Source organism: Notechis scutatus, chromosome 2 (genome assembly GCF_049901735.1).
Source record: "Notechis scutatus isolate UNSWTSFEM ecotype Mainland chromosome 2, rNotScu1.2, whole genome shotgun sequence".
Classification (NCBI taxonomy): Eukaryota; Metazoa; Chordata; class Lepidosauria; order Squamata; family Elapidae; genus Notechis; species Notechis scutatus.
In genome coordinates, this window is record NC_142010.1 from 97862762 (window position 1) to 97888912 (window position 26151).

General features: G+C 36.0%; 1 protein-coding gene across 1 annotated transcript; it reads right to left on the bottom strand.

Moving 5' to 3' along the window:
- Positions 1-5990: 5990 nt before the first annotated feature.
- On the bottom strand, positions 5991-25097 carry MAT2B (methionine adenosyltransferase 2 non-catalytic beta subunit). The gene is made up of 7 exons (XM_026682161.2): positions 24974-25097; positions 22993-23187; positions 22406-22520; positions 21974-22126; positions 19638-19831; positions 16265-16378; positions 5991-6714 (listed from the first exon to the last, which is right to left on the bottom strand). Exons 1-7 carry the CDS (start codon positions 25034-25036, stop codon positions 6544-6546), a joined length of 1005 nt encoding a protein of 334 aa, XP_026537946.1. The 5' UTR covers positions 25037-25097; the 3' UTR covers positions 5991-6543.
- Positions 25098-26151: the final 1054 nt, after the last annotated feature.

Here is a 26151-nt window from a genome sequence, read left to right on the forward strand (position 1 = left end):
ATATCTTATTTGGGCTTTGCACTTGAACTTCCTGTTCCTATGTAAGAACATGTATTCTATTGGCTGTTGCCAGATTCCTATGGAGTTATGTAGGGGTCAAAGGTGGCAAAAGAGAAAATGCAAATCCTAGGGGTTTGTCTGAGCTCTCAGGTTTGGTTGAAGTTTGGACTGCTCTGAGATGATGCAATGAAGGGGCGTGTGTTCTGAAAGGGTGTTGGGCAATTCCTATTGTGTCTTAATGGCTTTCATCCTGTTTTGGATCTTGGCTAATCCCATCATTCTACCTTTGTTCAAACTTTGCTGCAGGGAGCTTCAAAATATCCTGTCTTGAATGGATTACTACCTGCAGTATTTGCTTCACCTATGAATAGAAATATCTAGATACTTGTCTTCCTTTTTCAATAAGCTTAAGTGCTGGCATTTGCTGTGGGCTATTAAGGAAAATGGGGGTTGCTTTTTGCCTCTAAAAACATGTTTCTCATTTTTCCTTTTGGGTAAATATAATATTCTGCCTTTTTTAATATTTCCCAAAATATTTCATTCTTCTAGGAAAATAAGTACTGACTTTCTATAATAATAAAGGAAGAATTAAAACAATTGTTGTTGCCTAGAAATCCACTGAGGTATATATGTAAACAGTCTTTCACATTATAGTGAATGATGAGGACTGTTCCGGACTCTAACCCTTTGGATAATTATTACCTTTAAAAGATAATCACATTCAGTTCAAATATTTTAAAGGAGCTACAGTTTGATCAGTTAACATTGGATGAACATGGCATTTCACACCATCCTATAATAGTTATAATTGTCTGTTGATTCCACCATAATATCAAGTCTTTTGACATCTCACTTATTCTTGCTTGCAGCATGTGACCTCCTTCAGTCAGTCTAATGAATAATAGGCTACCATTTGGGGTTTTAGCAAATTCAGCACCATCCATCTTCATTTTTCCTCATTGACTTCCCACTGTCTTTTTGCAGCTTTAGATATTTATATGAATTACTGCATTTATCACTTAGACATCATTCTTTTTCTTTGTTCACCAACTTCTCAAATTATTAATAGAGATGCTTTGACATCATTTATTTTAATCTTATGTTTCCCAACTGCTATTAAATAGGGATGCATTTGAGATTGGGGGAAGACCCCTTCATATGAGGGTGGAGGAAGACAAAAAACAAAATAGGAGCAGAAAATTCAGTTTCCTAAGGACACCAGTTTTGTTACTTAAATAAACTTTTAATAGATCAGTTTAACAGATATCAGTGAAACATATAAAAAACAGCAGGGAAGAAAGGAAGGTAGTTATGATAATTGGACAAAGCTTTTCCACTTTTTCTTTCATATTATTATGTCAGAAAATTATAAGGCTTAATTTTCAATAACATGTTTGAATTGCATAAAAATATATGCTTATGCAAACTAGAGATGTTTTGTCAGGTGTATATTTATACACAGACTTACAGCACACACATTTTGGTATTTGTCTTTGTAAGGCAAAACACTGCCACATTAAAATAGAGCACTTAGCCCTCCACGCCCACCAACTATATTCCTGGGTTAGGAAAATGGGGGGCTTTCCCACAAACTTTGCTACCTCCCTCCCTCTACTTCCAACTCACATGTAGATGGGCTATGCAAGGATTGTCACTCAGATTACTGAGATCATGCTATAATTGGAACAAAGAACTATTCCATTCTTACTAGGACTGTACCCTACATTTTTATAGCACAACTGAGATATTCAGCAGTTCAACTGTCAAGGATCAGTTTATTTTTTTTAAAAAAGCAAGTTAGCCATATTTTTCTACATACACTTGAGTAACTATTTTCTGCTTCATTTTCACAGAATATTTTTGACAGCTTATTAATGACTCTTATTAATGACAGGCAATTAATGACTCTTCTGTCCTTTGAAACAAACAACTTTGTGATTTTAGCCAACAATCAGAAAGCATTCAGCTACTTTCACTTCGGTAATTTAGGCTACTCTTAGGGAAATTCTTCCCTAGAAAACCAGTCACATTATAAGCATCCCAAATTCCGCTTTCTAAAACAAAATTATAAAAAATTCTATAAAAGGAAGCCTACTGCTGTTTAAAGTTTAAGCCATTTTTTATAAAGCAGGATTGCTCATATCAACAGTTTTGATATACTGTATGTAGTGAATTGAAACCAAAAGTACAACTGGACAATTGTGAAATTTAATGAACCTTCAAGTTTCTTAAACTGCTAGTGTCAATGTTCATCCCTATTTAATATAAACATGGATTTAAATAGGTACCTCACAGGTTGCTAGCACATCTGAGGTCTACTGTTTCATTATGCTTCTTTTTTAAAAATAAATTTTATTGATTTTACAATTAAAACAAACCAACAACACATACATAAATGAAAGGGAGAAAAAGAAGGGAGAAGAAAAGGACAGGAGATATAAGGCAATTACACGGTATCTCCACACATTCGGAAGCTTCCACTTTTACTTTTTGTCTTAGCGTTCCTAAGTTCAATTTTCCTGATTTTCTTCAGATGGAACCACCTCCTCAATTAGATCAGTATGCTCCCTAAACGGCTGTTAAGTGGTTTATATCAGTTATATTCTTACGATAGCTTCAGGGTTTCTAAGTATTGCCTGTGGCACCACACTGTCTCTATTCTGTCAGCTCCGATCTTCTTCCCGTCTCTGCTTTAATAAAGTCTTTCAGAATAAAAATCAAATGATAGTCCAAATCTTCCACAACTTCCAGGCACCTTCCAGCCGCTAGTCTCCCAACCTCGTAAACTTCCCTTTTTACTCATTATTGTCCTCTCTCTCTCTCCTGTCTGCCAAGCCCTTTCACTTTCACTTGCCTCCCATCCGGTTTTTGGCCACTTTCTTTTAGGGCTCCAGACAGACACTTGTAACAGCCTTATAAAAGTCTATGGCATTCCAATCCTCCTCTCTGCTGCTAATTTTCTATGCCACACTCTTCCCCAATGATCTCACAAACTGTCACTCACTCGCTTCTTTACATCGGTGGCAGTCCGGACTTCGGAGCCGCCATTTATAGGGGGCTGTTTCTTGCTCGTTGGGCTCTGGAGTGCTCCTCTTCGCTGCAGGGGGGTTGCCTTCCCCACACTGCAACCCGAGTCTCCCCCACGCCGGCACGAATCTCTCCGGGACTCGTGCACCCTCAAAGGATCGCGCCAACCGCAAAAAGAGATTAACTGAAACCACAGACGGGCTTCTGCACCTCTGTTCGTCCTTGCCTTGCCACCGGAAGTCTCATTATGCTTCTACAGATGTATTTTCAGGGAATATTAAAGATAAATCATATTCAATACTCAACCTCTTTACATTTTCAAAGCATTTTCTTGTAATGTCAACAGCTGTATTTATTTAATTTTATCATCCCAAGAAATCTCTTTAGTACTTTTCAGGAAATTGATAACTTGTGCAGTTACCAGAATCCCTAGTCGACATAAGTGAATACAAATACCATAAAATAGATTTTGTTTTGATAAGTAACTGTCCATCATCAGCCTGAACTGCAGGGATAAAACTTTCTCCGTTTTGTTGTTTCAAGTGATAAGCCAGCTGCTTTCTAGTTTTTTCTTAGGATTCCTAATATTTTTTGTTAATGAATTTCAAAGAATATTCAAATTGTTCTGAGTATATTAGCTCCTGTATATGCTTTGTTACTCTAAGTGCTTGATGTGATCTGTTGAGTTCTCATAAATGAACAAACCTTTATTTTTTTTAAAAAAAGTCCTTAATATGTTCCATAAAGAGAACTCTTATAAGATATTCTCTATGTTCTGTATTTTAAAACACCCAAATATATATTAAATTAAATTCTAATATATATGCTTTAATTCCTTCCAAGTTTAAAATAAACATGCTACTAATTTCCGTAAGAGATTTTTCAAGAAATCTAACATATCTATTATGTTAGTGATGGGGGGGCACTCTGGCTTAGTGGTTAAGCCAAACTTGTCAGTCTAGGTCCATGATGGCAAACCTATGGCATGTGTGCCACAGGTGGCATGCAGAGCCCTCTCTGCAGGCATGCGAGTGGTCAGCCCAACTCAGCTCCATCGTGCATGCGCACTTCCCAGCTGATTTTGGGGTCTGTAGATCACACTGACCTCCCCTATCCTATTTGCAAAAACCTTAACTTTTTGCCTCACTAGCTGGCCTCACCCCATCTGCCTCTCCTGCCTCCGGAGTCACGCACACCGCCTAACAGTTCTTTGGCTGCTCTGGTTCCTGCTCCTTGCTTCTTATTGTTGCCGCTTGTTTGTTTGCCTGCCTGCTTGCCCTGACTCCTCACTTGACCACATATTTGGTAAGTTGCTGACTTTGTGACCCGCCCTTCCCTCGCTTGCTTGCCTTGGCCCAGGGCCAGTTGCTCCCGCTCCTGGTGGTAGCTGGGAAAATCAGGAGAGAGAGAACCGTTCTCTGCGCTGATCTTCTTGGCTTCTGTTTTGGCCCAACCTCCTGCCTGGGCTCTTGGCTGCTTTTTATTTCCTGCTTTTTCAACCTTAGCTGCTTTGCACAGCACAGCTGAGGTTGAAAAAGCAGGAAAGGATTTTCAAATGCTGCGCACCCGCGTGCAACGCTTGTCAGCTGTCCAGGCAGCAGAGCTGATGATTTCTTCCAAACCCTGTGCACGTGCGCACAGTGCATGTTAGGCGTGGCCGTGTTCATGGCTGCGTGTAAAATGCGTGCTCACCATACCGGTTATAACACTGGTTGGATCCCACCCTGCGTATTGGCACTTCACAATACATAAGTGGGTTTTGGGTTGTAGTTTGGGCACTCGGTGCCGAAAAAGTTCGCCATCACTGGTCTAGGTTCAAGACCCAAGTGCTATGCAAAGGACAAGCTCCCTTTCTTGCCACAGCCTCCTACCTACCTAGCAGTTGGAAAGCATGAAAATGCGAGTAGATAAATTGGCACCACTTTGGTGTGAAGGTAAGTGTTCCGTGCTTCGCCGCAGACTTTGCGCTGTGATGTCATGCTGATCCACATGACTGTGGAAATGTCTTCAGACAACATTGGCTTCCTTGTCTCAGTAATGGAGATAAGCACTGTTCCCCAGAGTTGGACACAACTAGATAGGGAAAACCTTTACCATTACATGTTATGCTAATGTTATTTAATTTTATATTTTCAATTTAGCAAAGCATTAGCAAGACTTCAAATAAAAGCAATAGTCTGTAGATAATCTCAGTCATCCAGGTCATGGTTGTCCCAAAGGTACTTTTTTCAGGAGGCAACTAGACGTTTGAAGATGTTTCGCTTCTCATCCAAGAAGCTTCTTCAGCTCCATTCCCCACTATCCTGTCAGAGCTGAAGAAGCTTCTTGGATGAGAAGCAAAACATCTTGAAAAAAACAAAACAAAACCAAAGTCCAGTTCTTCCTGAAAAAGCACCTTGGGACAAATAAAAGCAATATTTTCTTATGTGAAAGAAATGACAGCCAGGACAACTCAAATTATTTTATTAATTAGATTGCTACTCTTATCAGCATATTTTGAAGGAAAAGTCATAGGAAGAAGTACACTTTTTTTTCTTGGGTGCATTGTCAAGGAGCAGTAGGAAAGAGGTGCTGTCAGAATATATGTTATCTTCTGTTTCAGCAGAATTCTTGTAAATGATATTACCATTACTTAGGTAAAATACTATATTTGCATTTAAAAAAATAAACTTAAAGTGGATATGGATTCCAAATTCTATTAAGTATTTGCATTCTTTAGGTTTTGCCTTTTATAACACTATAATGTACTACTTAATGATGTCACTGCCTGAAAATAGCTATTCTGCAACAGCAAACAAGTAAAATTCTGTAATTATTTGGAATTTAATGTATTAGTATTTCTTTGAATAGTTTTCAGGATTTTATCACCTTCAAATATTATTAATTAAAGTTCAGGGAAATGTACTTTTATGACATAGAAAATAACATTAGTTAATACACCTCAATGTGTACTTACAATGGCATTTTTGAGAAAAGGTTGTGAAGAGTTTAATGCAATGCTGGAGGTTCAAGATGCAGTACAATGTGGAAACATGTGAAGTGTAAGTACACATTCATTCCAAACAAAAATAAAGTTTTATTTTATTAGAATTTTTTAATCATATCTAAAGCATCTCCAGTGCTTTTAACTGTAATTTCAAATTGCATTGGAAACATTGAAGTTCTGCATTAAAATGTTTATTTATAGTGATCCACAAAAAAAATGCCAAGAGAGATTCTATCCAACAATTTTAAACACAAAAATTGCATGAGAGGAAACATTCTCCTTCCATATTACTGATGACTGCAATAATTGTAGCTCACTAGATCTTTATAAGCCAGTAATAAACATAAACATATATTAACAGCTTCAAACAAGGTTAATTTTTTTATCAACACTTCTTACAATTTCACTAGTGCAAGACCATATTTTTTACCTGATTCAACTTGAAACACAGAATGCTGAATACAAAACTATTTTCTCCCCTTTTTAAAAAAGTGCATCATATACCATACTTACACTAAAATATTTACAAGCTAGTGGAACACTGTCTGTCTCCATCTCTTGTCAGTAAGGAAAGGCCAAAGTGATTCCTTGATCCCAACTTGAAACGGAGTATGATGACCAATGCCCAACATCAGAAGACGGGAACAGTCAAGCTGAGCATTCTTAGGACGAGGAGCACCCAGCACTGGGCTATCTGTAATCTTTAATTTAAAAGACCAATGTACTTATTGTTCAAAATAAAAAGAAAACCAAAATGCAGTTGTTTCTAAGGGTCCTCTCTCCCCCATCCCCAAACCATTTTTCTCTCCCATACTGTAATATTGTAATAATATCAGCAAGAAATCCTGAAATCTGCAAAAAGTGCAAAACAGAACCACAAATTATTTGCCGAAACTTCTATCCAAGTTTTAGTCACTGAATCAAAGATACATGCAGACATTAAAGTCATTTGTGTCTTCTGAAAAAAAAGCTTCTAAAGGGAGCCTACTGTAAATCAAGCAAAAGTTGCTATAGGTTGTGCTCGACTTACAATCATTCATTTAAGGACCATTCGAAGTTATAACAGCACTGAAAAAAGTGACATGACTGTTTCCCATATTTATGACTGTTGCAGTACCCTTGTGGTTATGTGAATATTTGGACACATGGCAACCGGTGTATGTTTATGATGGTTGCAGCATCCCGGTGTCATGTGATCACAAAACTTCTGACAAGCAAAGTCAATGGGGAAGCCAGATTCACTTAACAACGGTGTTTCTAACTTAACAACTGCAGTGATTTACTTAATAATTGTGACAAGAAAAGTTGTAAAATGGGGCAAAACTCACTTAACTACACTCACTTAACTACACTCTTGCTTGGTTGTGAGTTCTACCTCTACCTTACATTTTAACTTTACTACGAAACTAGAGGCAGAAAGAAGAGACAGAGAGGAATTCATTTCTAGATTTGATAAATTTGATATGCTTTAAAGTATTTCTTTTCTAATTTTCCAGGCCCTAAGGTGTCTAGAATTCCTTGCACTTGCCTTCATGTAATCATTTAAGTGAGTATTTACATAAAAGGCAACGTAAAAGGACAATTCAGATAGTCACTCACTGAGCTATAAGAAACTATAATCAGAAAGCATTTTTTCATCCTTTCTACATAGCATCTTAATTGCAGCTGAAATTTCTGAGTTACATTGTTGTACGGTTATTACTTAAAATTGCAGGGACAAAAACAAATATTGCTTCCCAAAGAGTGAAAGGAAAATCGAATAATTGGATTATCAATTTCAAAATTTCATTAGATAAAGGGCAATTATTCCTCAAGTTAACATTTCTTTTTTATTATTATTCTTTAAAAACAAAAAGATGCAAAAATCTCATTTCCATTAACAGTTATTGTGTCATTGTATATACATGTTTCTTATTTTGTGACTATACATTATTTTTATCCTTATCCTTCACCCATTCGTACCACCTCTCCCATCGCACAGTATTCTCGATCCTCTTTGCCTTTCAGTTCCATAGTGAATTTATCTAGTTCAGCACAGTCCATTATTTTTTGAATCAAAACTTCATCTGGTGGTATTTTATCACTCTTCCAATTTTGTGCTAACGTGATTCTTGTTGCAGTTAAGATGTGTATCTTTTATCTTTACTCAAATTCCCTTTGATCATACCTAATAAAAACATTTCGGGTTCCAAATTCAATTTATATTTTGTAATCTCAAAAAGCCATTTCTGTATTTTCTTCCAGTATTTTTTGACTTCTATACATTGCCACCACATACGGAAAAACGTTCCTTTCTTTTGTTTGCACTTCCAGCATTCTGATTTCAAGGTTGGATACATTTTCGCCAGTCGTGCCGGCGCTAAGTGCTATCTACAAAACATTTTATATTGATTTTCTTTGAATGCCGTTGACAAAGTCAGCTTCCAGTTCTCGGTTCAAGTCTTTTCCCACTCATCCAAATTTATATTATGACCCACATTTCTCACCCAGGAAATCATTGGTCCCTTAATAATTTCCTCCTCTAGTTCTACCTCCAGTAAATAATTATATGTTCATGTTATAAATTTTATATCCTTGCCTGTCAAGATTTGGTCCAATTTTTGTAAATCTTTATCTATCCTTAGCTCCTTTACGTCTTTCTTAAATTTAGTTTGAATTTGCAAATATACCAACCAGTCTAATATTATCCCTTGTTCTTTTAGTTTATCCAGTGTTTTTAATTCCCCCTGTTCATCTACCAATTCTTTATATCTAATCATTTTTTTAGTGTCCCTTGTATTTGGATATAATATAGCTTCCATAGGTGAGATCCAGTTTGGTCTTTTCAAATAATACTTTTTTTTTATTTTCTCCCATGCTTGTAAAAGTGAGTCCCTTATCAAATGTCTATGGAAATAGGAGTCGGTCTTATTCTTTTTATCCCATAGAAAGGCATGCCACCCAACTTGGAGGTCATGACCTTCTATCACCAAAATTCTTTTATTTTTTAAGTTTATCCACTCCTTATCACATAGTAAAATTGCTGCTTGATAATATGTTTCCCATTTTGGGAGGCCAAGGCTGCCTCTGGTTCTACTATCTTGTAACATTTTCAATTTTATTCGTGCTTTTTTCCCCATCCATATAAATTTCATTACCGTCCTATCTAATTCCTGAAAAAATTTCTTATCCAATTTTATAGGTTTTGTTTGAAAATAGTATAATAGTTTCGGTAGTATGTTCATTTTTATGGCCGCTATTCGGCCTAATAGTGATAGTTGTAATTTTCCCCAATTGGCCAGATCTTTCTTTATCTGTCAAAGTAATTTCATATAATTATCCTCTTTTACGGAAGAGCATCTTCCTGTTAACCAAATTAAGTTTTTTGACATTTTGTAGTCCCAATTTCCTTTCCAATTTTTTTTTTAACTTTCTAACAAGTTTTTGGTTATTACTTTTGTTTTATCTTTATTAATTTTTAGTCCTGCTACTGCCCCATATTCTTCTAATTCTTGGATTAGATAGGTTCCTGATTCCATTGGATCTTCCACAAAATACACTGTCGTCTGCAAACGCCTGTACTTTATATTCTTCTTTTTTGCTCTTCAGTCCAATTATCTCCTTTCTTTGTCTAATCTGATTTAAAAGCACTTTGATGGTCAAGATAAAAAGCAGAGATGACATTGGACATCCCTGCCTAACACCTTTCATAATCTTACAGTTTTCAGTAATCTCCCCATTTATAATTACCCTAGCTTTTTGGTTCGAATAAATTGTGCCAATCATTTTCTTGAATTTAGATCCAAATCCCATATTTTCGACCTGTTGGATCAAGAACTGCCAGCTGAGATTGTCGAAGGCCTTCTGAGCATCCAAGAAAATCAACGCTGCCTGCTTTCCTGGTGGGCCTCATAGTATTCTAATACGTTTAATACTATCCTTATATTGTTCCTTATCTGTCTAGAAGCTAGAAAACCGTTCTGGTCAATATGAATAAGTTCATTTAATATAATTTTTAGTCTTTCCAACATTATTGTTGCAAATATTTTATAGTCTGAGTTCAGGAGTGAGATTGGTCTATAATTTTTAATCTCTTTGTGATCTAAATCTTCTTTAGGAATTAGTGAGATATTCGCTTCTCTCCATGAATCGGGTAATTTAGCAAAGTCTAATACCTCGTTGTACACATCTAACATCACTGGTTCAAGACATTCATAAATACATTTGTACAGTTCCGCTGGAAGACCATCCAGCCCTGGCGTCTTATTATCTTTCTGCCTTTCAACCGCCCTTTTCAATTCCATCACTGTTATTTCTTTATTTAATATCTCTTTCTGTTCCTCTCTAATTTTTGGGAGACCTTTCCTTTTCAAATATTGTTCTGTATTCTCAGAGTTTATTCCATCCTCCCTATATAGTTGTTCAAAATATTTTTGTACTATTTTCTTTTTCTCAGTCATTCGATATTCTAATTTTCCATCATCATCTTCCAATTCTTGTATCAACCTTCTTTCTCTTTCTAATCTTAACTTATGGGCTAACCACCTCCCTGGTTTATTTGCATGTTCGAAAAAATTCTGTTTTGCCCTTTTCACCTCTTTAACTCTCTTCCTGATTTAGAATGTTCAATTTATGCCTAGTAAGAATCATCTCTCTCCTCAATTTTTCATCTTGTGTTGTTGTTTTTTTGTAATCTACTTTCTAGGTCTTTAATCTCCTCCTGTAATTTATTCTGATTTTGCCATCTTTCCTTATTCCTTTTCGCTGTATATGCTGTTATTAGCCCCCTCAAGACTGCCTTGGCTGTATCCCATAAATTCTGTAATGATGTTTGCTCCACTGTATTTTCCTTAAAAAAAAGTTCCATTTCTTAATTTTCTCTACAAAACCTTTCTCCTTTAAAATTTGGGGATTAAGTATCCACCTTCTACTCTTCCTTTTCCTTCCTTTCCAAGTTATTTTTGATGGGTTATGATCAGCCCATACATTTGTCGTAATCTCTATCGAATCTAGTTGGTTTCCTAGTTCTGCGTTCATCCACGCCATGTCTAATCTAGACCACGATTTGTGTGGGTTAGAGTAGAACGTGAATTCTTTTTTCCCCAAATTTATTCTCCTCCATTGATCTATCAAATTTAGTGCCTGTGTCATTGAAAAAGGATCTGGGCAAAATTTTCCTTTTCTTTTTGTTCTTTGCATTACTAAAATAATCCTTCCTTATATCTACTACCGCATTAAGATCTCCCACAGTGCATACATTATCTTGTCCCATCTCAACGATTCTCTCATGTAAATCCTTATAGAATTGACTTTGGTTGTCATTTGGCGCAAAAACTGTAACTAATAACATTGGCTTGTACCCTAATTCTAGTTCAAGTATCAAAATTCTCCCTTGTGGGTCTACATATTTTTCTACTGCCTTAATTTCTTTTTTAACATATACCGCTATCCCTTTCTGTTTTTGATCTGCTAGGGCAACAAATAACCTTCCTAATTTAGGATATTCTAAACATTTCCAGAATTGTTTTTTAATATGAACTTCTTGCAGGCATACTATTTCTAATTTATGTTTGACTAATCTAGATAGTATCTGTTTCCTTTTAATGGGTGAGTTTAGACCATTTATGTTTAATGATAATAGCTTCATTTCCATTTCCGTCTTTCTACTTGTGGGATATTATCTGTCTTCTTTTAATTCTAGTCTCTCTTTGCGGGTGTGTTCTTAATCTTCTTCCTTCCGTCTCCTCCTTGTTCTCTCCTTCTTGTTCTAGGTCTCCTATATCTTGCTGTTATTGTTCTTCTTGGCTTTCTGTCTCTAGCTCCTCTCTACCGCTTTCTTCTTCTGTTCCTCCAATCTGCTCATAGAAATCTTGCGCCTTGTCTAAGTTATCTATCCTGATCCTCTTTTCCTGCCATGTCACCAACAAGCCTTCTGGAATTAACTATCGAAACATTATGTTCTTCTGGATAAATTGTGTTGCCAAAAACTTATACTCTTTTCTCTGTTCACGCACCTTCTTGGGAACCTGCTTCAGGGTTTGTACTTCTTTATCTTTATAAGCCAAAGGTTTGTCTCGCGTTATCTTGTATATTATGTCACGTACTTGTTTCCTGGCAAATCGCATGTGGACTTCCCTGGGTAACCTGTTACGTCGAGCATAACTCGTTTGAACTCTATAGGCCTCATCAATTTCTAGCAGGATCTCTCGGGTCTCCCTTTATAAAGCTGGCACAAGTAATTCTGCCATAAGCACATTCAGATCTTCATCTCTACTTTCAATGATATTTTGAAACCTCGTAATAGGCAGCGCGGTCCATCTCTAGGTGGATAATCTGTTCTTCTAATCTTTTATTTATTGTCATCATCCTGTTGTCCATTAGTTCCAGTTTCTTTTCATTTTGTACTGTTCTAAGTTCCACCTCTTCTAGTTTCTGCTCGTTCTTTTGCATTGTTTGCTGTATAGTATCAACTTTGACTTCTAATTTATTTAATATTGCCTTTCAATTCCATATGATTTTGAGAAATATTCTCTTGCATTTTTATCTGTTGTTCTTGCATTTCAAGCATGGTTTCTTGAATGGTCATTAACGAAGCCTATATTGTTTGCATATTGGCTACAGTTTGTTTTTCTACTCCTGACATTCCTTCAATTGTCTTTTGACCAGCAGGTGATGTAATTGTCAATGTTGGACTAGATGTTGTCTTCTTTGCCAGTGATCCCCAACCTTTTTGACGCCGCGGCCCGGTACCGGCATCAGCTGGGCGCCGCGGCCCGGTACCGGCATCAACTGGGCGCCGCCATCTTTTTGACGAAAAGTGCTTCCGGTGACCTCACCGGAAGCACTTTTTGTCAAAAAGATGGCGGCGCAGCTCCGTGAGCTTTTCAGGTAGAAATGGCTTTCTACCCGAAAGCTCACTGAGCTCTTTTGATGAAAAGTGCTTCTGGTGAGCTTTCCCGGAAAAGCTCACCGGAAGCACTTTTTACCAAAAAGATGGCGGCGCCAGCAACCAGCGGCCCAGTAAGACTTGTTCCGCTGGACCGGTCGGTTGGGGACCCCTGTTCTTTGCCATTCTCCAGGCTGATGTCATGGCACTTGTCTTATTTTCAAGCTCTATTTATTTCTACCTATTTTATTATCTCCTTTACAATATATTTTAAACTAATCTCTTACTTTCAATTTATTCCTTTTTCTTTTCAAATCTCTTTTATTAGAATTATATAGAATTAGCACCACTTGTTATCCCTTTCTCTATTTCAAAGTCAATATCACTATATATCTAACAATATCCTACACAGACAAAGCCCTCCTGCCTTTCCTTATGCACAAAGTATTAAGTTTATTCTTTTTTTCCTTTTATTTATAATAAAAGGGGGAATCTAATTTCTATTTATATATAATCACCTATAGACTCCCCTTAATCTCTTAATATTGTAATCAAAACTTATTTATCACTATATTTCCTTAGTTCAAAATACAATACTTAATCAAAGTAATTATAACCTCAAATATAATCCCAATAGAGAAGAAACGACAGAAAACCCCCTTTTTAATTTCTTAATTCACTTTTAACTTAGAGCAGTAATCCAGTAGTCAGGGTTTCAATTTACCAATTGAAAGATCTATATTTGCATGTATCTCTATATATCTTACTCAAACACCCCTTTTCTATTTCTTTCTATACACAATGTATTGTAGTTTCTCCTTTATAAAATAAAAAAGAGGTCAAGGTTTAGATTATCTATACGCACAACAATATATATTCTTCTTAAACTCTTAATAAAAACTCTTAAAAACTCTTAAGATTATTTATCACTACGTTCCTTAACCCAATAATCCTATTTAGTCAAGATAACTATACCATCAAGTTATTTCAAATTAAAGAAGGAGAAAGCCTCCTTTTTGATTTCTTATACCCACAATCTCCTTAAGACAGTGTTCTAGTGGGAGTTCCGGTTTGCAGCGCTTCGGGGCAGGCAGGAATCCGCGACTGTGCGCGGTTTCTGCCGGCGCTCGCTGCCCGAGCCATCCGGCTTCGGGGCTAGCCACCTCCGTAGAAGGTGGCGAAGACAGGGGGGATCTGGCAGGGTTGAGAGATATCGCACCTCTCTTCCCTAAACCCTCTTTTCCGAAGGCAGCTGAGCGGCGGTCAGAAATGGCCGCCACATAGAAGAGCTCAGCCGGAAAAAGAAAGTGCAGGAGGAGCTGTGAAGAAGTGAAAGTGTTTTTTGCTGACCGGGATAAAGTAACGAAAGTATCCTGGAACTTAAAATTTGCTAAAGATACATCGTTTCCAGAGCTTTACAAGCAGCGAATGGAAATTAAAAGGAAAAGTTTTTTTTTTCTTTTCACTCTCCTTCCTAACGTGACAGTGAATGGAACTGCAAGAGAAATCGGAAAACCCGCATTGGAGGTAATTAAAGGAACAAGGATTTCTGAATACTTAAAAAAAAAATCTTTTTTGCTGTAAGTAAAAAGGGAGAGGAAAAAAAAATTGGAGCAGAATTTGAAAATAAGGAGAAGATTGCCTAGAATTCTAAAGAGCTATTAAATATTAATAAGACTTCTAAAAGATATACCTTAATTGGAACTTTGTGACTAAATAGTAACCCCAGAAAGAGAAACGGAAGAAAGACAAAAGTACTAAAAGAAACAGCTTATTTGGATTGTTTGGTGACTTTGGAACTTTTGGGAATTATTTTTGATTAAAAGCACTTGGGTGGTTGTCTTGGAAAAACTTTTTCTCTCTACAATGGCATCACTTGTGGATGAATTGAAAATTGAATACAAAAAATACAAAAAAGAAGAACAAGAAGGGAAAGATTCTTTGGACACACTTTTTCAATTTCTAGAAATGGCGGTTTGTACTTATGAAAAACTGACTGCGCAGCAGGATGACTGGGATAAAGAAGAAGCCATCTTTGATGAACAAGTGACTCTATTTGGGGAAGGAAAGGAGAAAGAGGAAAAGAAAAAGGGGACCAAGAAAGAGAAAAAGGTGAAAAGTGGATACAATGTTAGAAAACAACAGAAAGGGGGAAAGCAGAAGAGGAAAAGGGAGGTGGAGAGACAAGGGGGTAAAAAGGGCAAGGAGAAGAATAAGCAAAGGAGAAAGGAAGGGATGAGAAGCCTCAATGGTGGGGAGCAAGATGTAAAGAAACAAAATTCATTTAGAGACAATGGGTAAATTTAATTGAAAAAGGGATTCTGTAAAAGTACATAAGATTGTATTTTTATATTTGTATTTAAAAATAATGTTAGAAAATTGGAAACAACATGTAACCAAAAATGGGATAGAACATTTAGTGTAATTCAGTGAAATCTTTGTGAAGAAAAAGAAGGTAATGAAATAAATGAGAGAATTGAAGTAGGAGAAATGGGAACATTTTAATGATATAATGATTTAAAATATGTGATGTGGGGGGGGAAATAACTATGGAAAGTATAAGTGTTCCCATAAAAGTATGATATTTAATTGAAAAGTAACGTGTAAAATGTTTAAGATATAAATGAATATTAATATTTATGATTAGATTTGTATTGGCATTGATAGTTGTTTTAATTACATCATATACCTATAACATTTTTTCTTTTCTTTTTGTTTGTTTTTCTTATAAAATACATTGTGTAATTTTAGAATGTACTAAACAGAATCCCAATGCAAGTTATGTATTATATTAAGTATTATAAATTTAGGGAAAAGAGTTAAAGGCGTCATACTCCAATCAGTGTACAGGAGAAGTTTTGTTTAAAGAGAAAAGATAAATGGATAGCTGGAAACAGAGCAGACAAAGAATAATAAGTATTATGATTTGAACTGAGATGAGATAAATAAAATAAAATTAAGAAAGTTAAAAGAGGGGAGAAGATATATAAAAAATTGAAAATGGTAATAAGATATGGAATGGTATGTAAAATGAATATGAATTTGAATTTGTGTCTGTACGAAGAGTTGTAACCCGGGATCAAGCAGCTTTCAGAAAAGATGTTTTATGTTTTTATGTTTTATGTTTTGTTTGTTTGTGTATTGTTTTTGAAAATCAATAAAATTGTTTAAAAAAAAAAGACAGTGCTCTAATAGACAAATACATTCAAATCATACAAGTCATACAGATCATGTTAATCATATAAATCAAACTTCTATTTCAATACCAGCCTATTTTGTTATCTTTAAAGTTTACAGTTCATACATCTCAAAGTTAACATTTCATAGCAAAACAAATGACAAATGTTTACCAATTACAAGTTAGCTCATTCCGATTAATTACTTACCGGTCTTAAGTGGCTATTAGGAAGATTGAAAGCATCAGCCATAGCACGTGCCATTTCAAACTTAGTCATCTGTTCATTACCAGACCAGTGGAATGTTCCCTTAATGGATGGATCCTTGGAAAAGCAACAAACACATACAATTTGAATTCATTTCGATTTTCCTATGCTAAAAAGTTCCAGGAAGGGGCATATAAATTACAGGCTTTGTGGGAAGTCACTAAATATCAGAAGCAACATTTAATTCAATGTACTGGGTTTTGGTTTTTTTTGCATTATTAGAACATATTTTTCTGCTACATAATGTAATAATTACTATACATGTTACTTTGTACACAATAGTGTTACTAGAAAAAAACTCAATGTACTCATCTTCTCCAAAGTAATAGTTGCAGCTGTTTTACAACTGGTTTTGATGTTATTGTTGCAAATAAACTCTAACAATTCAAGATGCATTAATACATCTTGAATTGTTAGAGTTTATTTGCAACAATAACTTCCGGTTTGTCGGCCATGAGCGGCAGGGATTTGCGAAGCTGCGCGATCCCTGCCGCGCTAGTCGCTTCTGGGGCTCCGACCCAGACGGGTATGGAGCTAGGCCACCTGCAGGGGCAGCTGAAGGTAGGGGGATCCGGAGAGGGGTTTGGGGGTGTTGCAGACCCTCCCCGGCCGGCAGAACCCCCTTTTCCCAGGACTGGTGCAGCGGCGGTCTGTAATGGCCGCCACAAAGAAGCTGGCAGCCGGGTAAGAATGCGCAGGAGGAAGTGGAGAAAGTGCTTGAGAGGAGAAAGTTTTTCTTGGCTCCTAGGACTCTAAGACATATTTAATAAAATTCCTGAAAAGTATGACTTTCTGAATAATACCTGCCAGAAGAGGAAAAAAGCGGCTGTTTGAAGGTGCTGAAAGGATAGCTTTCCTCTTTTCCTACGGAATAAATAACTGGATATTAAGAAACCTATTTTTTTAGGTGAAAATTGGTTTTAAGCGATGAGTGGGAAGAGAGAGGATTAAAAAGAAAATATTTGTATGCTAAGACTTTGTTGGAGCAGATGCCTTAAGGATTTGAAGACTAGAATATATTGCAATAGGATTTTAAACAGATTTGGACTTTCTTTCTCTTTGATTGATATTACCCCAGAAGGAGAAAGTGAGAACTCTGCCTTGGTTTGGACTGATTGATAACTTTGGGACTGTTTTATTTTTTTTATTTTCTTTTGAATATTCTGGTTGTTGTAAGAAGAAAGAAGGGGAAAAGAAAAGAAAAGATTTATAATGGCTCTTTCTGTTGAGGAACTAAGAAAAGAATATGAACAAGCAAAAAAAAATGGTAAAGATGGTGTGGAAGAAGCTTTCCTTTTTTAGAAATGGCGCTTACTAACTATCAACAAACATTACAACAGATGAAGACAGCAGAGGAACAAGAAAGAAAGGAAGGAGCCATTTTTAATGAATCTCAGAATTTGATCAAGAAAGAAGGAAGAGAGAAAGAAAAGAAAAGAAGAGAAAAGAAGAAAACTAAAGGACTTAAGGACTTAAGATCTAAAAACATTTAAGAAAGGGAAAAATAAGGTGCAAAACCAATATGATGATAGTAAACAAAAGGGAAAAGGAATACGACAGAGAAGGGAAGCCGGTAAGGCAGAGGCTAGAAGAAGGGGGGGTAGAAAGGTTTGTTGGGAGAAGAAAGAAAGGGAAAAGGTGGAGAAAAGCTACAATGTTTTGAAATTAAATGAAAAAAAGGAATTTTTTATGGATAATGGATAAAGTATAATTTTTTTAAAAAAAGATTTTGCAAGGTACATAAGATGAGATGGTAGTATTGTAATGGTTTAAGAGTTGATAAGAGATTAAAATGTTTAAATGTTTAAAAATGATTGGCTTTAAAATTTAATAATAGGGGAGGTTTAGAATACTGTTTTAATTAAAGAGTTTAATAAGATTATGGTATTGATGTTATTATAAAATTTTTATTATAGTATCTTTTTTAATATTTGGATTTATTGTCTAATTATGTACTTAATTATGTTGGATGTATTAGTTAGATAGAATGTACCAAGCAAAATCGGATTGGGTATTGGATATTATTTTAAAGATTAATTTGATTAACTTAGGGGGAGATAGAAAGGCATCATACTCTGATTAATGATTTCAGGAGAAACTTATTTTCTTTTTTTTTATAAGGAATGAGACAAAGGGATGATAAAAAATGGACAAAAGATACAAATATAATGATTCAAACTAAGATGATTAATTAAGATAGAATTAAGAAGGGTGAAATATGTGGAGAAGTTAATATAGAAGGCTTAGAATGGTAAATAAAATAAGTAATGATATGTAAGATGAGCATGAATATAATTGAAGTCCATGAAGAGAGAGACACCTGGGTCCAAGTTACTTTCCAAAAAGATTTTTTTTATGTTTTGTGTGTTGTGTGTATATGTCTTTTGGGGGAGAATTAGTAAAACTTGTAGAAATATAGAATGAGAATAATGGTAACTAAGTCAGAAAGAAACAGATGAAATAATAATAATGATATTGAATAAGAGTAAAGAGAAGTAAAGAGAAATTGAATAAGAGGTTTTGGTATGTTATATGGAAATGGTTTAAAACAGAATCATAATTTATCTGACTTGTTAAATTTACAATGAAAAAAGGTTTAAACATGTAATGAATAACGATAATTTGTGTGTTTTAAAAATTAATAAAACTTTTTTTTTTAAAAAAGATGCATTAATACAAGGCAACATTAAAAAAAATCTAAGTGACCCTCTGAATATTAAAAGTTAAGCCTTGGTTGGGATTATATGATGACTATGTGTTAAATGATTACAGCTTCTGGATACACAGTTAGATTGACAGCAGGAAGCTTCATAAATATAACAAACATCAGAAAGATAGGTGTAATCACAGCTATATATTTTTTAAAATGTTTCAAAGCTGGCAAATAAAACACAGAATGTCTAGACATACATGGGAAAGAGGAGTTGATAAAAGTGATTTTTGTTTAAAATTTTAAATCATCTGTTTTTTTTCAGATAAACATAAAAAATCTCTATACTTATTTCACATCTTCTAACAATAACATTGTTCTGCCACCATAGGAATATTTACCTATTATCTCAATCTTTAGAACAACTATAGCATCATACATGGGTATTGAAAATTTTAACGTGTTCTTGTATAAGTATTCTACATGTTTTAATCAGAACTTTATTACATTGTTCATGTTGCACTGCAATCAGATACACATTATCGGTTCTGGAAAGTCTGCATATATTTTTGAAACCTCAAATACATAAAAAAATTATTTGTAGACACTGAACATGTGAAGCAGTACTTCAAACCTTGATATAATACATTGTAAGAAAGTTCTTACCATCATTCTTCTCTCAGCTAGCTGTCGGCAAACAATGGCTACATCCTTGACATATGTTGGAAACCTTTGCTGCCAGTGGTCCATATTGGCTGATTTGTTATTGAATTGCACCTTATCAAACATAATTGTCACAGCACTCTCTTCCAGCTTTTCAACTTCTCCATATAAAATAGGGATTCTAAGGATGGCCGCACCTAAGAGAAAAGAAAAAAATGTTACACAAATCAAAATACATGTGCATGCAATTGCCCATCATGCTGTAAACTTCATTCACATCAATAGAAAAAATGGAAAAGGGACAGATTTAACTGGGACAAGCCAAATTATTTCACATAAGGTATGTGAACAAAAAAAAAAAAAGGGCTGGAAATTGCTACTGGCAATGTTTACTAGAATAATTTCAACTGTCAAAATGACCTCCAGACAGCTTTGTTTCCCATGATAACTTTGACAACAAAATATCTCATAGTGCAGTATTGTTAATATAATAATATTTGGGAAAGTACCAACATGAGCTTGCAAATCCAACATATTCTGAAATATATACAAGAAATATCATTTAAAAATTCAAAATACAAAGTCTTTGTAGCTGCTCATTTCATTTCAGCCTTTCCTCTAATATCTATGTCAGTGATAGCGAATCTGTTTGGCGTGGTGTGCTGAAAGCATTCTGCCCCCGTGCATTCACGCGCAACACCCCCGCGCCTTTTACCTGCAATGCTCATGCACGCGCCTCCTGGCTGATTTTCAGCCCATTTGAGATCTTTTTTGGCCTCCCTGAGGCCCAAGGGAAGCCTCTGCAGCCTTGGGAGGGCAACAAACGGGCCTTCCGGAAATACTGGAAGTGCCCATTTTCAGCCTCCAGAGGGCTGCTGGAGCCCAGGGGAGTTTTCACCTTCCCGGGGGCTTGAGAGAAGCCTCTGCAGCCTTTAGAGGCCGAAAAATGGGCCAGTTTTGGCACTTCCAGTATTTCCGGAAGGCCCATTTTTCGGCCTTCTGAGGATGCAGAGGCTTCCCCCAAGCCTCAGGGAGGCCGAAAAAGGCCTCACATGGGCCAAAAATCAGCTGGGAGACGCGCATGCGCAGTAAGTTTGGCTGGGGCTCGCGTCCCCATACAAACGGCTCCATGTGCCATAGGTTTGCCATTCTGGATCTATGAAATGCACAACTTATTCAGAGTATGTTGCCTTTAATTTTCAGTTAGCCATAATACAGTTGTTTATGTAGCATTCTTCCATTCCTTAAATTTTTCCCCTAAGAACATAGCAATCTGATTCTTATGTGCACATCCAATCCAGCAAAAAGTCGATGGAGATTCTAAGTCATCCAGGTCATGGTTATTGCAAAGGTGCTTTTCCAAGACACAACTGACTTGTTTTTTCTTTGAAGACATTCTCATCCAAGAAGCAAAACGTCTTATGACTTAGATGTTAATTAATAAAAAAGAAATCTTATTTACTGGAATTTCCAAAGAATATTTTAGAAAAGGATGGTTATCAGATTCTTTCTGTATGTATGTTAGCACTTAAACTAATCTGACTCATTTTGATTTGGTCCTGTTCGGTTCTGACTCCCATCAAATCTGTAAACATAAACTTGCGGGGGGAACGGGACGTAATAGTTAATGAGATAAAAGTGATACTGAATTAACATTCCAAAAATATGGAATTTCACACTTTACGGAGTATTAATCATGGTAGATGAAAATAAAACAACATTCTAGGTGTCAACGAGTTCAAAAGATTGGCTCTTGAATCCTTTTTCAAATCTTACTAAAAATATGTCAAAATACATTTTGATATGGTGCAGGTGTCTAAGGCCTGAGCTACTTTTGTATTAATATTATTTGGATTTCCCCTTCCTTTCTACTTAGCTCATTTAAACCACATTATTATACACACACACACACATATGTACATGTATGTATGTGTGTGTGTGTGTGTGTGTGTGTAATAACACAATATAGAAGCCTGATTATGGCAGATGAGATTCTGCCGAAACGTTGCTACAACTTTAAAAGTACAACTACAATGATGTGGGAAAATACCCGAACAAAGCTGAATACCATACATGTAAGTACCCGCGAAAACTTAAGAAAACAAATATATGTTATATATATATACATACATATATATACACACACACACACACACACATATATATGTATATACGTATATATGTGTGTATGTATATGTATGATGTATATACATGTATATACATACATACATACATACATATATATGTATATATAAAACCATTTATTGTTTTTATTGTATCTCACTGCTATAAAACAATAAAAGAGAGAAAGGGAAATGCGTACCCAAAAATAAACTTACCTTCATTGTTTTTTAAGACTGCTCTTTCACCTTCTAGTTTGGTTCTGCCATAGAGATTTAGAGGATTTGGTACATCATTCTCCTTGTATGGAGGGTTTGTTCCATCAAATACATAGTCTGTACTAATGTAGATCAGAAATGCTTCCACTTGAGCTAAATTTGAAATACATTTATCATAATTAAATGTGTCACTAAGGGACTATTCCATCTGGAATTTAGTTCTTTAGTAAATTATTAGAAACGTAGAAACTTGCTGAATCGTATCAAACACCTTCTATTTAAAATAGCAATCAGCAGATTCTACATTCCTCTTTTAACAAACCATATTATAAAACATTAACTGATAGTAATTCTTCAACACTGGTCAAATTATCTACACTATAGAAGATAATAATTTAACCTTTTTTTAAAAAAAAAATCAACAATTTTTACCTGCTTCTTTTGCTATAATTCCTGAAGCAGTCACATTGAGTTGAACAGCAGCATCTGGTTGACTGTCTACAATATCTGGCCTTCTCTCAGCTGCACAATGTATTATCACATGAGGCTAGGATATACACACATTAGTAAGTTCATTCAAAGATATAGACATATTAGTAAGTTCATTGAACTTTCATTTAAATACCCTTTATCTACGTAAAACTTTATGTTATATTGCTGAAACACTAATTTAGCCGAGATCCCCCAGAATGTATACAATATTTATCCTTCCAAAATTCTTTCGCTTTTTAGTAGTTTCCTTATTTCCTTGTTCCATTCCAAATAATTTCAAACATACAACATGAAGTAAATATTCTAGCAATATGAACCTATTTTTAATAAATTCAATAAAAGACTACTTTTTTGCAGCATCATTTTTTCTAATTAAATCATTTAAAAAAATAAAGTCCCAGTTGTTTAAAAGCAAATATTCATGCTACATAATGAATAGGATATGCTAGTATTTAGGAAAACCAGCTAAATTATTGAGAAATTTTGAACAATATGAGAAACATTTCCTTTCTTTTAAAAATTCTCACCTGAAAATCTTGGATTACACTGTGAATAGCAGCAGTATCTAAAAGATTAACTTGTTCAAACAAAGGTCGAGCTCTACTATAGCCACAGCCAAGAGTGTGCCAATGATTTACTTTAAATTCTTTATAAACAGCTCTGCCAAGGAGTCCAGTGGCACCAGTAATCAGGACACGTCTATTGGGGATATCAACATCTTCCTAAGAAAAGAAAATATGATCTATAGTCATATAAAATTATCAGTGTTTTCCCCAGACTTTTTGTATGCTCCTCCTGCATATCTCTTTCCCTTATTTTTACACATTCAATTGAACTTAGGCCACAGAATAAGCAGCTACAATAATAATCTGTGTAGTAAATAAAGTTCAAATATCAAAGATAACGTATTATGTACACCCGGCTCTAAGTTTGTATTACAAATTTGATGGAGTCATAACAGAACAGGATCAAATTAATATGAGTCAGATTAGTTTAAGTGATAACACACTTACAGAAAGATAACATACTATAAATGACTATAACTTTTCATTGCATATGACTGAAATTGATATCTACGAAAAGGTTAACAGAAAAAAATTATGTTCTTTTTATTCTACTTTAAACTGTCAAGAAAAAATCTTTCCAAGGCGAGTTATTTCTTTAAAAAAATGAAATACAAAATTACTTTTCTTTACCTATCAACCAGTAGTTTTTCTATCAAGATTCTTTAATTAAAGAAAGAGAAGAATTACCAAAAGTCCTGCTGAAGCTTTACCTTCCTTATAATTATTCCAGAAAGCATTTCCATTCCAGATGGATCAATGACTTTTAGCAGGCTTCTGGAATTATAGTTGATGTACAGTAATTGTAATTCCAATTGCTTATAATGAATTGGAATTACACAACGTTGATACTGAGAGATTTTTCTTTACTCTTTTTTTCCCTGTCATGACTTGTCTTTTTTGATTGCTAGGTGTGACAGCAAGTTCTATCTTGCCTTTTTTTAATCAGTCCATTTGTCTGGTGTTCTATGTAAATTTAGGGTTAGGGCAAAAATGCTCTGAAAATGTAGCTGATCAGCAAAGGGTTAATGGAATTTCATATCCCTATCAAACATTGAAACCAGTTTAAGCAAGCACAGGGTCTGTCTCTGAAGTAGAAAAAGCCCAAATACTTGACAAATAATAAAACCAGCACTTTTTCTTTCTTTTTGTGACCATAGGAACTAGGAATGATTACTTCAGGCTAGGCAAAAAGTAAGGAAGAGGAGGGATGCAAATGAATTATCCCCCTCAGTCAAGAGAAAGAGCCTCAAAGTCTGTCCAGAGCAACCATTAGAGAAAAAAAAAAACCTTAGGATTTCATTACTTTTAGGATTTTCATTGCTGAAATATTGATTACTAGGCCCATTATCATGGAACTGTGAATATTTAGCTTTATGCAATATTTACAGTTTAACTGTTCGCTTTTCCGGATAGGCTATTCAACAGCTTTAAACAATCACGTGTGCGAATGGCTTATTTTAACAACTCTCCTCCCACGCAGTCCTAACGGGAACAACGAAAGTACCTCTGCAGCTCGCTCCCCCGTGTGTTTACAATTGTTCATTCAACCATGGCACCCTACAGTTGGATTCGAACCCCCAAGCTCGAAAAATCTTCCCCCGTAACTAATGCTGGCTGGAGAATATGGGCGTCCGGGTCCAATACATTCAGACATTACCAGCAAGGGGAGGGGGTAAAACTGTCATGTAAACACAAGCACGGGAAGGAAACCCTCCCGGAGCACAGAGGGAGATCTGCGACCCAACTCCAGATTTGCAGCCCCGAGGACCCCTTTAGGGGGTCGTCAGCCCCGCAGGCAACAAGGAAATCGTCGCCAAAGCCGTACAGTCGAGCTGGAAGAAGGGCGAGGAGGCGCGGCTAGTTTGTTTATCACGGAAAAGCCAGCGGAGAAGGAGGAGGGGAGAAGGGAGGGGGGGGGGACGCCTTGAGAATCCTTCCTCACCTCCTCGAGCCAGCAGCTCCCCGGCTCAAAATGGATGCGGAGCCCTTTCTCCCACCCGACCATCCCTCCTGCCTTGGTCCGTAAACAACGCCGCCGCCCGAATTCAGCTACAGTCTGTGGCAGCGGCTGTTACCCCAAACCCACCCCTTTCCTCCAGTCGAGCCGCGGATTGGTCCTTTCCTCCGTGGGAGGCGGGGTTCAGAGGGAGCGCCTCACTGCGGACGTACGGACGACGTGCGCTATGGCGAGAGGGGCGGGGCAAGCTCGACCTAGCTTTTCGTCTTCGGAAAAGGCTTTCGCTGGCTTCTTTGGGTGCTGATTAACTTTCTGAACTGGATTCCCCGCAGTACATATGTTTTAGAAACCCACCCACCCGAGAAAGCAGCCAGGGACCGCTCTTTATACATTTTCCTATCCCGGAAATATTAGAGTCGAAGGGCAAAAGAATACATGAAAACATCATGACCTCGCCTCCCCATCAATTGAATTTCTTGCTGCTTGTTCTTTGCCTCAAAGCACTTGAATCAGTGTAGCACAACGCTGCTGGTTTAGTATGCAAGACAGACTTTAGTTTCTTTATTCTCCAAGCCAGAAATCTTTGCAAATGAGGTAACCTGTGCTGGGCATGTACTAAAAATATGCGTAAAAACAGCATGCACAAACTTGCCACTCAGTTTAAAGTAGGTTAATGTGCAAGTAAAAAGGAACCTGGTGAGTTCTTATATATCCAATTGAAAGTGAAATTGATATTAATTTCTTACGGCCTTACAGCTGTTGAAATAAGGTTTCAATCTGACTGCCCTCAATATTTTTGTAACTAAACTAAATTTACTTTGTATTACAAGCTTTCAGAAACTGCACAGTAAACAAGTTTGAAATTATCACTATTGACATATTTGTTTGTATACTTTTTTATTCACTGTCCAGTCACTTCTTGTGAGATGGGTGTGGCCATATAAATTTAAGAAAGAAAGAAAAAGAGAAGAAATATTCAAGGAAGTTCAACCTTCAACATGTTGAAAACATATCACATTCAGCCCTGCAGAGATCCTTACCACAAAGGCTTCTTATAGATCTTTATGGAAATGTAATAAGTTCCACAGTAAAGTTAGTAATAAACTTAGCATCATCAGTATTGTGAAAATAAAGAATTTCCCCAGGGTAGTCAAATAGATGGG